General features: G+C 42.2%; 1 protein-coding gene across 3 annotated transcripts in view; it reads right to left on the bottom strand.

Moving 5' to 3' along the window:
• The window catches only part of AOAH (acyloxyacyl hydrolase), a 195,175-nt gene that overhangs the window by 112,222 nt on the left and 62,927 nt on the right, over nucleotides 1–20,026 (bottom strand). For all 3 annotated transcript variants that reach the window (XM_059933610.1, XM_059933609.1, XM_059933611.1), the window contains 2 exons: nucleotides 5,802–5,861; nucleotides 74–144 (listed from right to left, as the gene is read on the bottom strand). In XM_059933610.1, the coding sequence (XP_059789593.1) occupies nucleotides 74–144; nucleotides 5,802–5,861 (131 nt within the window). The remainder of the gene's footprint in view (nucleotides 1–73; nucleotides 145–5,801; nucleotides 5,862–20,026) is intronic.

The raw sequence follows: 20,026 nt of genomic DNA, 5'->3' as shown, positions 1-20,026 counted from the left end.
GTCATTAGAAAACAGGGACAACCAAAGATGCTATCCCCTGCCAGTGCTTAGGAAGGAGAACTTGTATACGTACGATTTAATCCTCTGACAGATCTTGGCCAAAAATGGGAGTGAACAAATATCAGAACCACTTCTGGAATATGCCTGGAGAGAAAAACAAAAACAGAAAGAGCTGTTTAGTTCAAGGGATGATTTTCCAACTTCTAAAGGCCCTTCCTCTCCTCTTGGCTCCACAGTTTGGATTTCTGGACTCTTCTTTCTCCGGAATCTGGGCCATTTTACTTAACTAAATTTACCTCTTGTTCCTGTTTCCACGCTCCATATTCATTCCACCGGTGTGCCTTTGTTCATGCCGGCTCCTCCGCCTGAAGGCTTCCCCTTCTCCCTCAGCTACTCCCACCTTCATCTCTTTTCCTCCTCTTCCCAAAAGGGTCTGGCCCACCTTGGTCCATTCTACTCAGACAACGTTCCTCTCCTCCCTGTTCTCAGTGGCTTTAAAAAAGGATTTGAAAATAAAGACTGTTTTCAAATAAAATAATTCCTTCCTGTTATGAGATAAAATAAAGACTAACAGGAGAGACACTGGCTTAGGAAGAAGGAAGAAGGAAGGTCCCTTCCCTGGGGGAGGCGGGGTAGGGGAAGGAGGGGTGTGTAGATGAAGCCCCTCAAAGCTTCCTGAACAAAGGGATTTCAGACAGCAGTTTCCAAAAGACTCTAGCTGTGGGATAAATTAAAAGCCCTGGCTTTTTACTAAGTAATGATTTTAGAAAGATTGCAGTTCCCTTGATGCTTTTCTCAGACAAAAGAAAAAATCAACAGGGTAGAAAAAGTAAGGAACCAGCATTTATCAACAAAGGGAGAGATAGTTCGCTTTTCAAAAGTTTGCTTCACACCACTTTGCATCTATGAAAGACCTAGGTTACTACCTACTCACAAACTGAAAGAAATCCAAAGAAGTTTTTTGCTCTCACAAAAAAAAAATGCAAAAAGCAAAAATAACATTCATTGTTTGTTCTGCAGGAGCCAGTGGAGAGGCATCGAGCACCCTGAACAGTGAGAGGGGCACTGCCCAGCTCCTTCCCCAGAAACGACACTGAGCATCTCAGCATCAGGCCACCATAGCTTTGAACTGTGTCTGTGAGCCTCTGTGCTTGATCTCAATTTATCTTGTGCATCTGTTAGCAAGATGTGTCCTAAGGTAATTGCTTCTTTGCCTGAGGAAAGACTTCACAGGAATGCTCTACTTTTGGATAGCGGGGAAACCTGTAGTGATTCCCTCTAGCCCAGAAAGTCCTTCAGATGGCTGTGAGTGGTATTAACAGCGTTGGTAATACTTTGACGCTAACAAAGGTGAACAGGTAACCTTTTCTGGTTACAAATGAGGTTTTTAACGATCTTCAGGATGCTTGCCCAACTTTCTAGGATGAGGAACAACGCTGATTAGCATGCAAGATTTGGAGACAGAAAAGACTGTCCTTGTTGTCATGCAGCTTACTGTCTAGCGGAGCATCGGGGTGAATAGCCCAGCTCTTAGCATGCTCTGTGACGTCTGTGGTGGTCCAGGCATGAATATGGCTTTCTGGGAACTGGAGGAGGAGGCAGGCGAGGACCCAGAAATCAGATAGGAGGCAGGTGGGAAGGAAGAGACAGATGCTCTATGCTTTTCAACTCCAAGTGCAGCTTGCAGACTTGTTACAAATGTAATTCAGGGGCTCCCCCCAAGTCTAGTAAATTGGAAAGTCTGGGGTAGGTCCCAGGAATCTGTGTTTTCACAGCCTCCCATTCATTCTGGTGCTCACTGAGGTATGAGAAGCACTGCTCTAGGTTCTAGCTGATGAAAGCGTGATCACAAACCAGGAGCACTGAGGCCATCTGGGAACTTTCAGGACTAAAGTCTCTGGCCCCAGATTCAGTTGACCTGCTGAATCAGAATCTGCAGTTTAACAAGGTCCCAGGTGGCTGGAGTACACGCCAAAGCTGGCAAAGCACGGCCGCTGGTAGAGGGAGCACCCTCGCAGTGCTGTGGGCACGTGAGCAGGGCTGGCGTCTTGGGGGACCACCAAACATTTCAACCTGGCTGGAGTATAAGGAACTGGGAGAACACGGTGAACCGTGGAAGGAGGGAGACATTAGGACAAGCCTAGGACACTGCACTACACGCTATCTTGAGGACAGTGGGGAATCCTGGAAGGTCTTAAGCAGAGGGATCACATTTGTATTTTGGAAAGATATCTCTGCAGGTGACATGAAGGCCTCGAGGAAGCAATATGGGACAGAGAGACCTGTTGGCAGATAAGGATCTGAGACGTGATCCCGGGGTTTCTAACCTCAGCACTACTGCCATTTGGCCCTGAATAATTCTTTGTTGTGGGCTGTCCTGTGCATTGTAGGATGTTTATCAGAATATCTGGCATCTAGCCACTATATGCCAGCAGCCCCCAAATGTCTCCAGATGTTGCCAACGTTTCCAGGAGAGGAGGAGGGAGGACAACATTGCCCCTGGTTGGGAACCACAGACGTGAGGTGGGAGGAGGAGGATGGTGGTGCAAAGGAGGGGTGGTTAGAGACCTGGTAACTGAGTGAGATGAGCAGTGTAGATACACTGTAAAATAAACACCAGAGTGCAATTATACCACAACATTGGTGGCAATTTGGAAAGAGACACATTCTAAGAACCAGAGTCAGACTGCATTTGAATGTGTGAGCTACTTCTTTTAATATTTACTTTAGTCTGAAGGCCTTGGTCTAATTAACGTAATGGCAATGTAGATTTTAACACTCATGATAACCAATACATCAAAAAATTTATATGACAGCCTGATAATTACTATACAAGGGGTACAATGGAATAAGACGTTATAATTGCACAGCTGTTCACTGTCAAAATTCAGCCTGAAGGCTGCAGCTGTCTTTGACATTCATTGTGCACAAATTAGATCTAGGATGTGGGCAACAGATGATGCAACTTGTCCAGGGACCCCCAGAATTCATTCTGTGTGATCATGCAGCCTTTTCATCGCACAGTATGGGAAGGACTAACCTCTTCTTACAAACCTGCAAAGGGAACTTAGATGGACACAGAGCAACAGTGCTGAGGTCCTCACTTGCACATTTGACAGCCCCTTCCTTTCAATTCAAACCTTACTAGACAGAGGCAGAATGTGGGCTGTTATTAACTCAGCAATGGATTTAAAACATCACATCTGACTGCATGTAATCCCATCTAAAATGAAAGTTTCAAATCTGGGCTGTCCCTGGGCACAGGAGTCAGGCAGCATCTTTATTTAGCCATCTATTTAACCAGCTTCTGCTTGCATCTGGAGCTTTCCCACCCCAGGATGTTACATGAATACAGAACAACAAACAGGGGTTGAATAAATGGCATGAGGTGAATGGGTAAATAGAGGGTCAAAGGGGGAGCATAACATCTCTTCTGTACACAGCCAACTTAAGATTGAATTTCTGTGTGATGAAGTGCTTTTAAACCATTGTTGTGTATTATCTTACTTGAATTTAACTTGGATTATTTTACTTGGGGCAAGTTTGAACAGCAGCAATTTTTAAAGGCTTTCCAGATGGTTCTGTTGAGTAGGTAGGTTGGAAATCAGGGCCATCACGTACAGCAGTACAGGTTGTGCACTACAAGATTCTAATATTCACATAGCCTGTGATGTGAATGGTGCTTCCTGAAATTCAGTACTGAGGAGCTCTGGTTGAGAGCTATTGGAATAGTGGAAGGGGTAGAAACTTGGAAGAAGCTAAATCTGGATGTAAATGATGGGTTTCTCACTTATTAGCTATGTGGAGTGAGGGAATTACTTAACCTCTCATCCTTAGTCCTCTCCTCTGTAAAACGGGGTTGATAACAGAAATATTCTATCTACTTTGTAGGAGTTTTTGTGATAATTAAATAAATTGATGCCATGACTCAGGTGTTCTAAACCCTCAGATGTTTAGTGTTCTGCCAAATCCATGAAGACCCCCCTGAAGAGCCTCTCGGGACCTCCTTGAGATGCAGATCTTCTCTGGAACATTCCATTCCCTTTAGTAACACTGAATTCTTCCCCAGTCTGGATTCTCCATCTGACAGGCTGTGCTGAAATGACATGCAACCTACTCTGTATTTCTCTCCGCATTCTGGCTAGGTCAGCAGTTACATCAGCCATCACAATGGAGTTAATTGCAGCCAATATCTTCTGAGCAGTTTTTCAGAGATGCTTATTTGCATTTCCTGATTATTTTTTCCCTGATAGCTTTAATCTAGAGAGTAAATAAATTGGAGGAGGTTTTTGAGGAGGTTTTTTTTTTTAATTGGTGAATTGTTCAGTTGATTTTTTTTTTTTTTTTTTTGGCTTCTCGCAAGTCATGAATGGAATCCTGCCCCATGAATTATGCTCACAATTCTGGTGACAGAAATGAAAAATTGTAAAATCCTAATTAGCCTTTGAGTTAATGCCAAGGCAGTTTGTACTAGTGAAGTAAACAATGCCCTGAGAATAAGTTTTTAGATGCATGTTGAGAAGAATAAGAGAAAAACGGTATTATTCTCCAGTCTGTTTAGAGTTCTGAAGGTGATGGTAAAGGGTTTCATGTGATGTTTCAGTTTCTTAATCAGTAACTTAAGCAGATTAGCTGAACCAGCTATGGCTGGCCTTTAATTACTCACTGAATTAAATAATAATTGGAGATGCAGGCATTGTGATTGATTAATCAATTGTGCAGAAATGCCTGCATACTGTCATCCAAGATGTATCAGCCTTGTACATCAAAACCCATGTGCCCCACACAAGTAGGGTTGCCAAATAAAATATTATACCGGACATACTTATACTAAATAATTATTCATTATTGATTTGAAATTCAAATTTAATTGGGCATCCTCTGTTTTTATTTGCTAAGTCTGACAAACCAAGCCATGAGGAATTTTCCTCCCCTTTATTTCCATGTTGCCAAATCAATACTACTTTGAATGTATTGAATCAGGGCCAGCAGGGAGAAGCCAAGGACGAAGGGCATGCCCTCTCATCTCTGATGAATGCTTCCTTCCTGCCAGGACTGCTAGCATTAGGGAGACACTGTTCTTTAAAGGTTTACCTTTCTGCTTCCTCTTCAACTGGGGCTGATTGGCCACCAGGGCCCAAGTCAAATACTTGACATAATGATAACTGATTTGAACTAGGCATTCTGTTGAATGAAACTATGATTGCAAAGAGGAAAAATTAGAGGAAAAGAATAATAATGGTGACGATTTTAGCTGGCATATATAGAGTGCTTGATAAGTCCCAGGCATGATACCAGACACCCCACACACATCAACTCTCTTAGTCCTGACATCCTTGCTTTGAGAAAGGAACACTGATATTGTCCCTACCTCACTGATAGGGAAACTGAGGCTCAGCTTAGATCACATATATAGAAAGTGGAGGAGTAGGAGGATACAGCCTCCTCCAATATGGTCTACCGGAGGGCAGCAGTTCTCAACAGTGAGTACCAGAGGATATTTGGCAATGTCAGGAGACATTTTTGGCTGTCACGACTATTGGGGGGGGGGGTGCTGGCATCTATTGGGGGGGGAATGCTGCTAACATCCTACAATGCCCAGGACAGTGCCCACAACCGGAGTTGAGAAACGCTGCCCCAGAGAGAAGAGAGGAGAAAGAAGAGGAAGGGGCTCATATTCCTACTCAAACCCAATTCAACCGTGGCGTGTTGTGTTGTGGGTTTGCGTCCGGGGTAGCCCCTGACCTTTGGAGGTGAACGTGCCGAGGAAAACGCTAGCATTCTCCCCGTTGGTTGCTTACCAGAGTTGGGGATTTCTTGACAATCTGTCTTGCCTTCTCTAGTGTCAATTTCCATGTCTCCTATAAAAATTAAGTTAGACAATATTACAACTTGTGTCTCATCTTTCCTTTCACCGTGTTTTCCAAAGTTAGGTTTTTTTAAGTTCGTAACCTAGCAATAAAGGAATTATTCCATAAATTTCTGATAAAATAATTCACAAGAAAGCAATTTCATGTTAATAACTCTCTTTATTAAGGGATTTGCACTGTGCCAGATGCCACGCTAAGCACTTCACAAATGTTGTCTTATTTAATCTTCACAGCAACTCTGAGATATATGACCTTTTTACAGATGAGGAAATTAAGATGCAGAAAAGCTAAGAAACTGTCTGAAGATCTCAGAGCCAGTGTCCGACAGAGATGCCATCTGAACCTCTGTCTTCCTGCCCGCTGTGCTAAACTCAGTAACTTGTTTTTGGATCTGAAAGCCTCAGGGCAGGAGGCTGTCGACAGACGACCTGAGTGCCTTGTGCTGCGGGACAGAAGAACGGATGACAGCTGCCATTCGAGCTGACTCCACCTCTTGTTCACCTCCTCTTCTCCTGCTTTGACATCCCCGTTTCTAGAGCATCCAAGGGCATCTTCTGAGTTTATGTTGCAAGTATAAAGGGTTAGCTAGTTATTACCAATAACTTTTGTTGTGGAGCTCCATATCTGTGTATTTGTGGGAGGGTTGGGAGAAAAGTAACCTGGGTCAGGGGGTGGGGGAGGGGAAGTATTCGCTCCCAGCACTCTTTCCCAGAGCTTTTGTCCCCCCTCCTCAAATGTGCTGACCCTGCCATCTTCCTCCTCAGGCTGTCTCCTGTGTGACCCTAATAGAACTTGGGTGATGGTTTACATGCCTGTGTTCAAACTCCAGCTCTGCTGCTGACTAGCTGTGAATCCTTTAGCAAGTTATATTCTGAGCCCCTCAGTATCCCCAGAATTCCTTGACATATAAGAAAGCCCTATTTTCATTATCTGCAATGTGGGAATTATAGCTACTGACCTCATAGGGTGCTGTGAGGATTACAGGACATCATGTCAGGCCTCTAGTCGAAGGCCTACCCTGATAGCCCCTGCTCAGTCATTGGTAGTTTGATTGGAAAACTGTCTTTCAGCCCCAGCTATCCCCTCACCCAAATCAGTAGGGAAGCTGAGGTTCAGGGAGAGTGCCATAGTTCTCAGTCCAGGTAACTGGGAACGTTGTCCCTGCACCTAAGCAGAAAATACAGGTACTGGGATAGGACTTGGAGCTGGCTGGTCAGCAGGAGAGACCTCTTGGGAGGTGCTGGCCTTTGCTGCTCGTGGATGTTCAGGACTTGAGTCCCTACATGACCATTTTGTGTGTTCTTCACCCTGGGAGATGCCTTCCTCCACCATGAAGCCCCGTGTGTTCTGAAGACCTCAGCCACGTTGTGTGTGCATGAGTGGAGGTGTGACTGCTCAGTGGGAGCCTGGGTTAGAGTGAATTTTCCAGGAGTTTCTTTAGGAAGGAGGGGGGGGGCAGAGCCAGCTGCAGCTTGCCCCCCATGGGCTGGCTCTGAACCCCTGTCCCTAGTGTCTGCCCCAAATCATATTCCACCTGCTCAAGTTCAAAGGATGGCAAACCACAGCTCTTGTGTCAGAGGCAGCAGGCCCGCGGACATCTAAGAGCACACGTTAGCAACTTGAGAAAAGAAGTTGCTCTCCAGGTAGGTCTTGTGGCCAGGATGCCCTTGTACAGTGTATGCTTCTTAAACCATTGAAACACTACTGTTCCAGTTGGTGAGCAGTTGTGTCCCTGAGTCCCTGAGTGCCCCCCATCACTGCCTTGGCCATCCAGCCTCTCCTTAGGACTCCCCAGACCTCCCTGTGATCAGTCAACGTAGGGGCCAATGTCATGGTACAGTCTGGTGGGCATCTTCAGACCTCGATCCAACATGGTACCCAGGGGCCATTCTGATTGGCTGGCAGCAGGGCCAAGACAGTTCATTACAATCCTCATTTTTAAAACATCGATGTCTTTAACAGAAAGACTGCTTAGGAAATGGCCCCATTCAAAAACTGACCTTACTGACTGCAATTTTGTCCTTTTCTGGAATTTTGATAAATCCTGGCAAATTTCCTATTGTATCAAGTAAGTATTTCTGGTAGGGTCATTATAAGACACTAGATCTAGCTGCAAATTTCCATTATGGTGTCCTTTTTGGCTGCCCTTGTTAGCTTAAAGTTCATTGTCCACAATATTGAAGGTGGAGTTCCTCTGCCTTAATTATGGGTCTCCTACTTCTCTGCTTTGGAAATAACCCTTTGCATTTTAAGGTCCATCTCAAGCATCTACAGGGCCTAGCACAGTTCCTGCTACATAGTAGGTGCTCAATAGATACAGAAATAAAAGTAAAAGAAAACATTTATGATATTGTGCTAAGCAAGGAAAAAACAGGCTATCAGATTTTACACATACAAAAAAAAATTCTGCAAAGAAATATGCCATAATAACTGTTGTTGATAACTTTTCCTTTTGGTTCTTTTCTGTGTTTTTTAAATATTCAATAATGAGCACAAATTCAGCAATACATGCTTTTTTAAAAAAAGAACTCAATACATGTTTCCCTGTTTCTTATTGAAAAAGAAAATGATTTGTTCCCAGCACAGGGATGTGGTGAGGACCCTGGAGATCTGGGGGTGAACAGACACGCCTGCCTTCCCATAGTTTCTGGGCTGGCAGGGAGACACCAGGAACTAGTACAGTAAATACAGTAAACAGAAGTGAGATGAAGCAGAGAGAGGGCGTTGGCAATGTCTTTTTAGGAGAGGCCACTTGGATCTCCTTGAGATAACTGACTTGATTTTAATCCAGCTCAGTTCTCAGGGGAGATCAATGTTTAGTGAGGGATAAAGACAAGCAAAAAAAAAAAAAAAAGAAGAAGAAGCGACAAGGGCTTCACCAAATGCCTTCTGATCCCTTTAGTGCTGGGCACAATTGCTGCTTTTGGGGTCCTCCCTGGAATGCTGAGGGCAGATTTATCTGGTCTTGGCTTGACCAGAGCACCACTGTCTCCCACAGTTTAAGTGCACTAATACCAACATTAAAAAAAAAAAAAATTGTTAAGTGCTTTTAAAAAATGCTTTGGTAAAGCTGAATCCTATGTATTGAAAAATAGCCACTGTAGGATACAGTGGAAAGCAGATATAATAATAGACCAGCAAATTCCACCCAAAGGCCCAACACGCCACTATCTGATAAAAAATTATAAGCAGCGGAGCTTCCTATATTTGTCTTTGTACCTAACAGAAATGGCCTCAAAGCCCTTTTGTCCTTCTCCCTTAACTCTTCTGGTCTGCCTTCTGCTGGAGTTATTTATGTGCTTACTGCCTTCAGGGGGCAGTCAAGTCCACGGGGATGGCTTCGTTCAAACCTTGCTCCATTTGTAAATCAACTTACGCCATGAACTTTGGGGGTGAGGAACAGCCTGTCCTAATAAACTTCTAGAAAAGATCTGGAGTAGATCAGAGATCTTCTCCCCACCCTCAAACCCCCTCATAAATGCCTGCTCTTTGACAATAAGAAACTCACGTCTGAAATCATTTCACGTCCCAGGGGCTTTCTCCTTTGTGGAGCCTGTCACTGTTGTCAAAGTACCACGTGAACAAAAGGCACTTTCTGTAATTTTCAAATCTACTGCTGCTATAATTGATAGCAGAGAACCCCATCACTAAAAATTATTCCCTGTAGAAACTCATGCCTAAAAATACGATTTTTCTTTATTTCCTTCACTCCTGAGTGTACCAGAATTCAATTCTTTAACATCACAGAACCTGAGAAGGCCCACTTTGTGAAGGTGTCCTGTCCAATTCACCAATGCTCCTGAAAAGTCGAGGGACATTGTGTTGAGTTCTGGAGCATCCCCTGCGCACTACATTCTCTGCATGTTTTCCCATTGTTGTCAATACAGTGCAGTGTGCTTTGGCTGAAACATTTGAATGTTTGGGAAATGCCTTTCTAAATAGTATTCTTACCACAAAGTGGCTCAAACCCTTGAATATGCTAATATGTGCTGTGGCTCTCCCAGCAGGACATTTAGTTTACAGATTTCCCAAACTTTTAAAACTTAAAACAACAACAATTTTCTTTCCTAGCACACCTATTAACATCTCCCAGAGCGGGAGTAAAAGCAAGGATTTTTGGGTCAAACAGGTCTGAATTGAATCTGGACTGTGTCACTTATTGGCTCTGTGACTTTGGGCAAGTTATGTATCCACTCTAAGACTCAGTTACCTCATCTATAAAATAGGGATAATAGTAATTATTACTTAACACTTTCTACATTGTAGTCTTATCACAGTTTGCTGTCAATCTTCTCTTCCAAGTTATAAAACCCTTGATGAGAAGGATTATGTGTCATTCACTATTACAACCCTAATATATAATTCATGGCACGACATAGATACTTAATAAGTACTTGTGAAATGAATGAATAGAATGAATGATTACACAGAGAAATGACTGGCTGAATGAATATTTCTTTCTCCTTTCATTATCAGTCATATGCTTACAGCTACGCTTGTCCCTGGGTTACATGAATTTCTACACATTTGCGTAGGTGCTTGGCATACAGAGCCAGAGCTCTTTCCCAACCGTGTGATTCTCTGCATTAAGTCATCCACACTCCATGGGAGCTACACTTGCCATTCCCCTGAGCCTTAGTGACCTCATGAGTCATATTATCTGGCTTGTATTAAAATTTCAGGCATACTTCCTTCTTGGAAAATAGCGTGGCAATGGTGGGAAAGGTGCTGGAGTCCAGAGACCTGAACCACCAGCTCTGCCTGCAGATGGCATGGTTAAATTATGTAACCTCTGAGTGTCTGCTTTCTATCTGTAAAATTGGATGGAAGGACTCAAAGACATTTGTTAAAGCTAATTTTGTTTGCTTGTCTTAATGACAGGCAAAGGGGGCAAATTGTAAGCAACGTGAAAATGAAGATAATTGCTCTCTCTCCTTGGTAACCTTTTCACTGTCCGTTATATAGCGTTTAAGCCATTGTTTCTAAAGTACGAAGACCACGCTTCCATCTTCTGAAAAATTACAACTTCAGAATGGAGGGTGCAACTGTAATCAGTGGTTGGAGAGAAAGTTGGGGAATAGATTGTGAGCTGGATATAAAACTCTCCTAGCTGGAAGCTGTAATGATGTTTCTGACTCACTGAGAGCAATCATCTGAGGCATAAGCAGATTCTCCATCCACAATGAGGGGCTTGGTTCTGGAAGTTCTCATTTGATCCTGCAATTTGTTATGGTCAAATCTTTTCAGCTTCTCATTATTTTCTCCCTTTGACTGCAATGTTTCCTTATTCCAGTTTCAAATCCCCTTCAGAGTCTATTTAACACTCTCATGAGTGAATTGCAGAGGAAGCCATCACACAGGCTTACAGAGATATAAGCCCTCAGCCTAGAGTCTTATAACCCAAAGAACCATGGATATGTATATTGCATTTCTTTATTCAAGGACTTGGAAAATTCCAGGGACAACATGACACGGTTCCCTAGCAGTCTACAAAAGGGGAAAGGTCAACCCTTTGCTTGATCATCAGAGCACACAGCAGCATATACCCATGATGCTTTTGCTCATTAAGTTTTTATCAAATAGTGGCATGTCTGGCTGGAATTTGCTGGTTTATTATTTTATGTGCATTCCACCATAACCTACAGTGGCTACTTTCCAATACATAGGGTTTAGCTCTACCAAAGCCCAATTTGATTTTCATGTTCCCACATTTCCCAGCTTTATGACTTTAAGATACGTGGGAAAAAATGAAGTCAGTTCATGTCATTTTCTTCTTCCGGAGACCAAAAAAAAAAAGAGAGAGAGAGAAAGAAAGAACTGTAAAAGTAACAGAAAACACCACCACTTTTGAATGCATTCTCTTATATCACTAAATGTCTTTTCTTCATACATATTTTACCATTAGCTAAATTTCCTCCTTTCCTTCTCCTGGACCAATTCTGCATTGTGGAGCTATTAGTATCATCAGTACATTTAGTCACACTGCTTTTATCCTTCTCTATAGGAAATACCTATTTTTAAAAAAAAGTCTTAATTTAAATAACACTATTCCCACCCCACAACTTTTCCTGACATTATTCATTGATTTTACTATAACCACCGCCACTGCCATCATCACTACATACTTACAGAGGTTCTTCTATGTGTCAAGTTCTCTATCAGGCACTGTATATACCATATACCTACTCAGCAAGGTAGGAACGAACAGTTCTTAACCTTACTTTATAGTTGAGAAGTCCACAACCCAGTACTGTTTAAGTGAATTGTCCAAGGCTTCACGATGAATTTTGTTTCATTTTGACAGTTTCTTCCCTAGTATCTGGGCATGTGCCCAAGTTCTCCATGGCTGGACTCCATGGGCTTTTCTTATTATTTGATATTGTCCTACTCTTTAAACACATGATTTCTGGCAAATAATTGGGTTTGTCAGATAGTGGGTGTGGTTCAGTCATTGGGTTGTCTTGGGTCAAGTTCTTTGTAACATACTATTCTAATTTTTTACTGTTATTGTATTTGCGTTCAGGTTCCTAGATCAGTCTTGCCTTATGTTACACAATTAATCAATTTCCTCATCTTAGTTTCCTACTGTTGCCGTAACAGATTACCACAAATTTAGTAGCTTAAAAACAACACAAATTTATTCTTTTTTTTTTTGGCCATGCCACTCGGCCTGTGGGATCTTTAGTTCCCTGAGCAGAGATCGAACCCGTGCCCTCTGCAGTGGAAGCACAGAGTCTTAACCACTGGACCACCAGGGAAGTCCCCACAAATTTATTCTTTTATAGCTCTGGAGGCCAGAAGTCCTAAATGAGTCTTAGGAGGCTAAAATCATGTGTCAGCAGGGCTGGTTCCCTCTGTACTTTCCAGGGGGAGAATCTGTTTCTTGCCTCTTCGGTTTCTAGCAGCTGCACATTTTCCTTGGCTGATGGCCTCATCACTCTCACCAATACGTCTGTTGTCACATTTTCTTCTCCCATGCTGATCCTCCTGCCTTTCTCTTATAAGGACCCTTGTGATTACATTGGGCTCGTCCAGATGATTCAGGATAATCTCTCCATCTATAGATCCTTAACTTAATCATGCTTGCAAAATCTTTTTTGCCATGTAAGGTAATATTCACAGATTCTGAGGATTAGGATGTGGACCGCTTTGGGGAGGCCATTATTCTCTATACAATACTGCTCATTGAACAAATATTTATTGAGCAATTACTATACGCAGTGAAATGTGCTGGGCTTTGGGGAAGTCACAGGGAACTTGAGAAATAAATCAGCCAGATTATCTGCTTTCATGGAGCTTACATGTTAACAGAAGGAGCAGACGTTAAATAATAATTTTACAGTTATTTATCTTATTGTACAACTGTTTAATTACAATTGTGATAAGTTCTGGAAGCATGGAATGCCATGAAAGAAGAGGAATCCTAGAGGACCTAACTTAACTTGGAGCATCAAGGAAAACTTCTTAGAAGAAATGACTTCTGATCTGAGCTCAGATGTGGGTGATTAATTAGGTAAGATAAGGGCCAAGAGCGGAAGCTGAGAGACCAATGATTAAAATTTTAAAACTCAAAGTATCTTTTAGAACTTTTCAAATTCAATAGGGTCATTAGCTTTTCTTGAGCTAAGGGAAAAAAGCATATTCTCAAGAGATATATGGTTGTCGTTATTTTTTAACTTCTCAAAAGCAGGCAAGAAACATTTCCAAATTTGAATACCGTATAAGTAAGTACCTTCCTTGGAATTATCTGATTTCTTCTACTTATCAGAAGTCAAGGGTAACTTAACATTTGAATTGTTAGTGCTATCCACTGAAGATTCTTGGGATCGCTAAGAGCTTAATGACCCCCAAATAAGACTTTAAATAAGTCTGAGTAGATACATTCTCCAAGATTCCAAGTATAGACTTAAACCAAAATACGGCTTGGAATGTCTGTCAAATCCTTTGAAATGCTGGGAGAAATGATTGAATGGCAGACTATACATCCAAGTATGGTGTTAAATGCTGTTCTAAGTTCTGTTAGAGTTTTAAACCTTCAAGTCTTCAGGGAGCAATTTAATTTAGTGGTCTCTGATATTTACAGCCTGTCTGTTTCTGTGATAATTTCTTGTCTAATGAACTTCAGAGAGTTTTGCAGAGGCAAAATACGTAAGAGGTAGATGGAATCTCATTTAGTTTTCACTTTTTTAATTATGAGAAAAGGATCATCATATCCCCTCATCATTTTTGGCCCCTTGATCTTCTTCTTCTATAGACCAAATTTTTTTGCAGCCTTTGCTCTGTTTTTTCTTTTTGATTTTGTAAGAGCTCTTTGAATCATGGAGAAAATAATTCATAGTGTGGCATATTACAAAAACATTTCCCAGTTTGCCATTTGTCTTTTGACTTTGTGTATGCCAGGGGTTTTTTTTATTTATTTATTTATTTTATTTTATTTATTTACTTTTATTTATGGCTGTGTTGGGTCTTCGTTTCTGTGCGAGGGCCCTCTCTAGTTGTGGCAAGTGGGGGCCACTCTTCATCGCGGTGCGCGGGCCTCTCACCATCGCGGCCTCTCCTGCCGCGGAGCACAGGCTCCAGACGCGCAGGCTCAGTAATTGTGGCTCACGGGCCCAGCTGCTCTGCGGCATGTGGGATCTTCCCGGACCAGGGCTCGAACCCATGTCCCCTGCATTGGCAGGCAGACTCTCAACCACTGCGCCACCAGGGAAGCCCTATGCCAGGTTTTTATAAGTTAGATGTATTCATATTTCCCTTTGTGACTTTGGGTAAATTATGAATAAAATTGCTCAGGTTTTTCTTCTTTTATGGTTCCATTCTTTATGATTCAACCTTTAATTTATTTGGGATTTATTTTGCTATAAGGAATAGATGAACACCTAGCTTAAATTTTATTCCCTGGATGGCTAGTCTTTAATCCCACCCATTTACTGAATAAACCAGTGTTTTGCCACTGATTTGAAAGGCTATCTTTTTTATCGAAAACAAGAATCTCAAATGCATTTGAGTTTATTTTTAGACACTATATTCTGTTCCAGTTTAAGCTTTTAAGCTGACTTTTTTGCATCTAGATGGCTATATTCCCCTGTAATTTACCTTACTGCTCATAATTTCCTGAGATGTTTAAAGAGGAACCTTAGAAATATTGTCAAGTAAACAACTCCACAACCAACAATTTACTTGAATTTTGATTTCTCATCTATAAAATTGGGATAATGGAATAACTTCGCAATTGTGTTGGATGATTTCAGACGATGTATGATAAGTACTTAGTCCAGCTTTTGGTATGTTATAGCCACTCAGATTGTGGTTGTCAATTGCCTTTTATTTTTCAGCCCCGAATGTGTACCTATCATACATAGGGGCTTAGTAAATGTATATTATGAGACTAAGAGAATGACTGTCCATGCCTTGAAAGCCTATCAGTTTTAGCCAAGGCTCTTTTCACCTTAGTACCATTTCTGGCCTCAGTTATCATAGATATGGTTGTCTTCCAGACACAGCTATGAGTTTATTAAGTGAGGTAATCTGGAAAACTTTATTAAGTCTTCCAGAATATCAAGGTACACAAAAAATGTTCCAAAGCTATAGGTTATTCTTTCTCGGATGTTTGTTCCCTTCAAAAATAACATTTGATTTTCTAATGATTTGCCAAGTCACAGCTGAAGAATAGCCATCACTCAAGAAGGAAATTTCCTTAACCTAAAACTCTGATGATCACACAAATGGCTTCTTTCTTACTTAATAATTTGTTTTCTCGTAGGCCTGGATTTGTGAGAAAACACTCACATACTATACAGAGTTAGGGTGGAGAACAGGAGAAGAGCAAATACAAGCTGGGTAGGTTGACCAGACAACTGAAGGAGAAGAGAAGCTTAATTTTTTCTATTTAGTTCAGGTTTTGAGCTACTATTTTGCTAGAGTTGTCCATGGTAGTAGCCTTGGAGGCTCCAATGTAACCATGATGACAGAGGAAGCAATTTCCTTTCCTTGTTTGGCACAGAGATTCTGTTAAACTGAGAATGCTTAATCATTTTTATTTTCTATGTACCTGCCACAAAAAAGCCAAGTCATAACACAGATAGGTTAAAGAAATTTACCCAAACACACACACACACACACACACACACACCTTGTTGAACAAAATGGAGCTCGGGATCAGAGATTATTTTTCTTGAACAAGAACAAAGGAATAATTGATGGTTACTAGAGAACAGTTTGGTTTTAAAGAGGAGATGCTAAACTCCAATCCTCTTGCCAATTCGACCTCACTGCTCATTCATTAATTCATTTTATTAATAACAATCACCATTTATTGAACATATACTTGATTCCAAGAACTGTGGTAGCCTCTGAGAATATGCCTCCAAAACTATTCAAGTTTGAGGCTCCTATTATAATGAACTCTAGGCTGTCTCAGTAGGGGAATAATGCAGAGATGCATTTCTGGGAGATAACTATGGCCTTGGTCAGAGTGGAGAACTGGAAAGGACAGAGTGGATGCCCATGATGAGTCATCTGGAAGATTAGTGGCAGGAAAGGCCCAAGTCTAGATAGATGGATCAAGACATCTTTTTTTTTTAATTAAAAAATATTTTATTGTTAAAAAAATGGGATCAAGACATCTTAAGGCTTAGGTTGGGTCTGTAAAAAAGATAAAAAAGAAGATGCACTGGGAGTACAGACTCCAGCAAGTGCTGGGAAGGAATGTAGAGAGAAGGGATATTATGAAGGCATTGCTGTCCTATTTTATAGAAAGAACTGGGTTCAAATGTAAGCCCATTCATTCAATACACATTTATCGGGCACAAGTAGTGTGCCAGCCTCCTATACCCATACCAGGCAGTGGGGGGAGAGAGCTGGCTCAGGAATAGTCCCAGCTTTACAACTCGTAGTCCAGCAGTCAGTCTCATAGAGCCAGACACTTAAACTAATGACTCAAATGCAACAGCGGAAGTGCAATGATAGCTGTTAGGACATGGTATCTTGGGGACAATGCAGAAGGGAGTCTAATCCTCACTGGAGTGGGAGCACAAGTGTCAGATGGTTTCTTGCAGAAGGTGACAACTGAGCTGGGTCTTAAAGGATGACTCAGGGAAAGGGTATATTATAGGTACAGGGGGAAATAGAGCAAGGCTGGGAGGTGAGACTCAGCAGGATGTGATGGAAATGATAAGAAGTGTTGAGCTGCTGGAGAGAAATAGATAAGGCAGTTTCTCCAAGAACAAGGCTGGGTAGGTAGGAACAGGTTAGCTAGTGGAACTCAGACTTCGTCCTGACCTTGATGGATGGCTCTGAGGGATTTAAGCAGGAAAGGGGACATGGTCTGACTTGCGTTTGGAAACATCACTTTGGTGCCTGGATTTGAGGATTTCAAGGGTGGAGGTAGAGATATCAGTTACAAAGTTGTTGCAGTACTCCATCCTAGAAATGATAAGCCCCTGAATTAGGCAGGTGGAATTGAGGATGGAGAAGGGGGATAGACTAGAAAGAACCATTTAGGCGGGTGAAAGGTGGTTTCAAAACTGAGATCTGGAATATGGGAGGAATAGCTGATGTGGGGAAAAGATAATAGTCCAGTTTCTGACATGTTATGTTCAAGGCGTCTTTGGGACTTACAAATGAGGATATTTATCTGGAAGCTGTATGCACTGGCAGAAGCTCTGAGTGAAGTCTTGAGCTTTATTTGTGAGGCTTACAAGAGCAAACATTCTGTATGTTTATGATGATCAGTCACTCTTCTAAGAATTTTCACACATATTAATTTATGTAACCCTCACATTAGCCCTTGGAGGTAGGCTCTACTATATTCCCCATTTAACATATGAAGAAACACAAGGAAGTTAGGTGATATATCTCAAATCACTCAGCAAGTACGTGGTGGAGCCAGGGTCACTGACGCCCTCAGGCTGGCATCTGAATCTCTGTGCTTAGCCAACAGGCTGTCTTGCCTATAATCACTCAGGGAGAAAGCCCAGAGTGAGCAGAGTCTTGGCTGGGTGGGTCCTGGTGCTTAGAAAGGGAAGAGTAACCCTCAAAGGGACAGAGTAGTGCAAAGAGAACCAGGAAAGGGCAGAGGAGTTTCGGGAAGGGAGTGGCAAGCAGTGTCAAACGCAGCAGATGATGGATAAGAAGGTTTTTGGATTTGATGTTTAGGAGGTCATTGGTGGCCTTAAGGAGAGGTGTTTCATTAGCGTGATGGGGCTAGAGGCCAGCCTTCAGTAGCTTGAGAAGCAAATGGGAGGTGAAGAAAAGCTCTCCTCTTCTAAAAAGTTGCTGGATTCTGCTGCTGCTGCTGCTAACACTTATTAGTACTTATTATAAGCAAAGCACTGTCCTAAAACTCAATCCCCTCCCCCCTCAGACAATACACGTACACACATATATGTATGTATGCGTATAAATACATGTAGAGATATATATTAAATTGTTAAATATTCATAACAACCGTATGAAGTCTGAGTACTATCACCATTTTATAGATGAAGAAACTGAGGCCCAGAGTGATTGAGCAACTTGCTTCAGGAGAGACAGAGTAAGAAATGAAGCCAGGCTTTGAGCCCAGGTGGTCTGGCTCTAAGACCTGTGCTCATAACCACCCTATTGAACTGCCCCTCAATTAAAGGCAGCAGAGAAATTTGATTGTAGCTGGAGAGGAATGGGGGTTCTGGGAGGTTTATTTTTATATATAATTTTTGGAATGGGAGAGACCTGAGCAGGTTAATACGTATCCTCATTTTCTTCCTTGGGTGTAGATAATTTCAGTGCAACCTTGCCCAATTAGCATACTGTTATGAGAAAATCCATAAAAAAGGAGTGAACTCTAAATAGATTATTTCTAAAACCTCCAGTTCCCTCAGCCCTTCTATGAGGCCTTATTCCCAGGGGACTGGAGACTAGAAACCCATAAACGGAGTTTGTTAATGAATCCATGAGAAAAGGGGCAGAAATCAAGGAACCAAGGATAATGCTAGGGGATAAGTGGAGACACGTGACTTTGGGTGTCTGGGAAGCTACCAGATGACAAAGAAAAAGCCAGTAGCAGGAGGAGAGACAATACTTTCTGGCTTGTTGATGGCAGCTTTCAGGCTTGAGCCAACTCTTCTCACCCTTCAATGCTCATCAGAAGCTTTGTAGAAGTGCATAGGCTCACCCCAGAAATACTGAACCAGATGCACCGAGGTGGGACTCCACACATATTTCTGAAAACTGCTTCACATTCTAAAATAAGCTAAACTTTTTACACTATGGTATATTCCATTGAGACCAGGTAAATCCTCACAAGAGAGGAAGTAAAGCAAATACATGTTCAGAACTGCCCTTGCCATCTTATCTTTCATTTAACAAATGTTATGAAGCACCTACACTGTGCCAGGCATTGCACAGTCCTGGAAACATGACGGTGAGCAAGAAAGACATGGTCCCTGCCCTCAAGCGCTATGAAAGAAACAAAGTGTTATGTGAGAGCACAAAGGAGACCTTCTTCAGATGGGCGGCTCGGGGAAGGCCCCTGTGAGGAGGGGACATTTCAACAGAAAGCTGAAGGAGGAGAAGGTGCTGACTGTGCAGAGAACTGGAAGGGTTCTGGGCAAAGGGCCCAAGAACAAGGCGCTGAGGCAGGCAAGTCCGGGAGTGCCACGTCAACACGTACTCCACCTTGAAGACAGTCACCTCCACTCCTTCCCAGGGAGGGCCCAGCCCTTCTCTGCTGAGTTTTCTGTTCCTCTCTGCACCCGCTGTTGGAACACTTGTCTCTTCATCATAGTTTGTTTCCAAGTTGGTCTCCCTGCCTAGAATCACTCTTTGCATCGCGATTGCCCGCCTCATTTGCTGGAATACTGTCCTACATAATTCATTCTCTATAAATATTTGCTGCCGGAAAGAAGAAAACAGAATCATTCTGTAGAAGCTACAGGACTTTAGGCAAGTCTTTTAATCCTCTAGGTCTCAGTGGACTTATTTATAAATAAAATGGGGGAATCATATCTGTCCTGCAGATTTGTGATGGTTAAAAGAGATAGCTTACTCAGGGTGCCTCGCAGCGGGGCTGGCACACAGTAAGTGCTCGAGAAATGTTTGCTGAGGCGTGACTGACTATGTGAGTGACTGACTATATGATTTAACTGGTAATGAGAAAGTTGGGATACTTGTGCAAG

The sequence above is a fragment of the Balaenoptera ricei genome, chromosome 9 (genome assembly GCF_028023285.1).
Source record: "Balaenoptera ricei isolate mBalRic1 chromosome 9, mBalRic1.hap2, whole genome shotgun sequence".
In the NCBI taxonomy this organism is placed as follows: Eukaryota; Metazoa; Chordata; class Mammalia; order Artiodactyla; family Balaenopteridae; genus Balaenoptera; species Balaenoptera ricei.
This window is presented reverse-complemented; position numbering and strand designations above follow the sequence as displayed.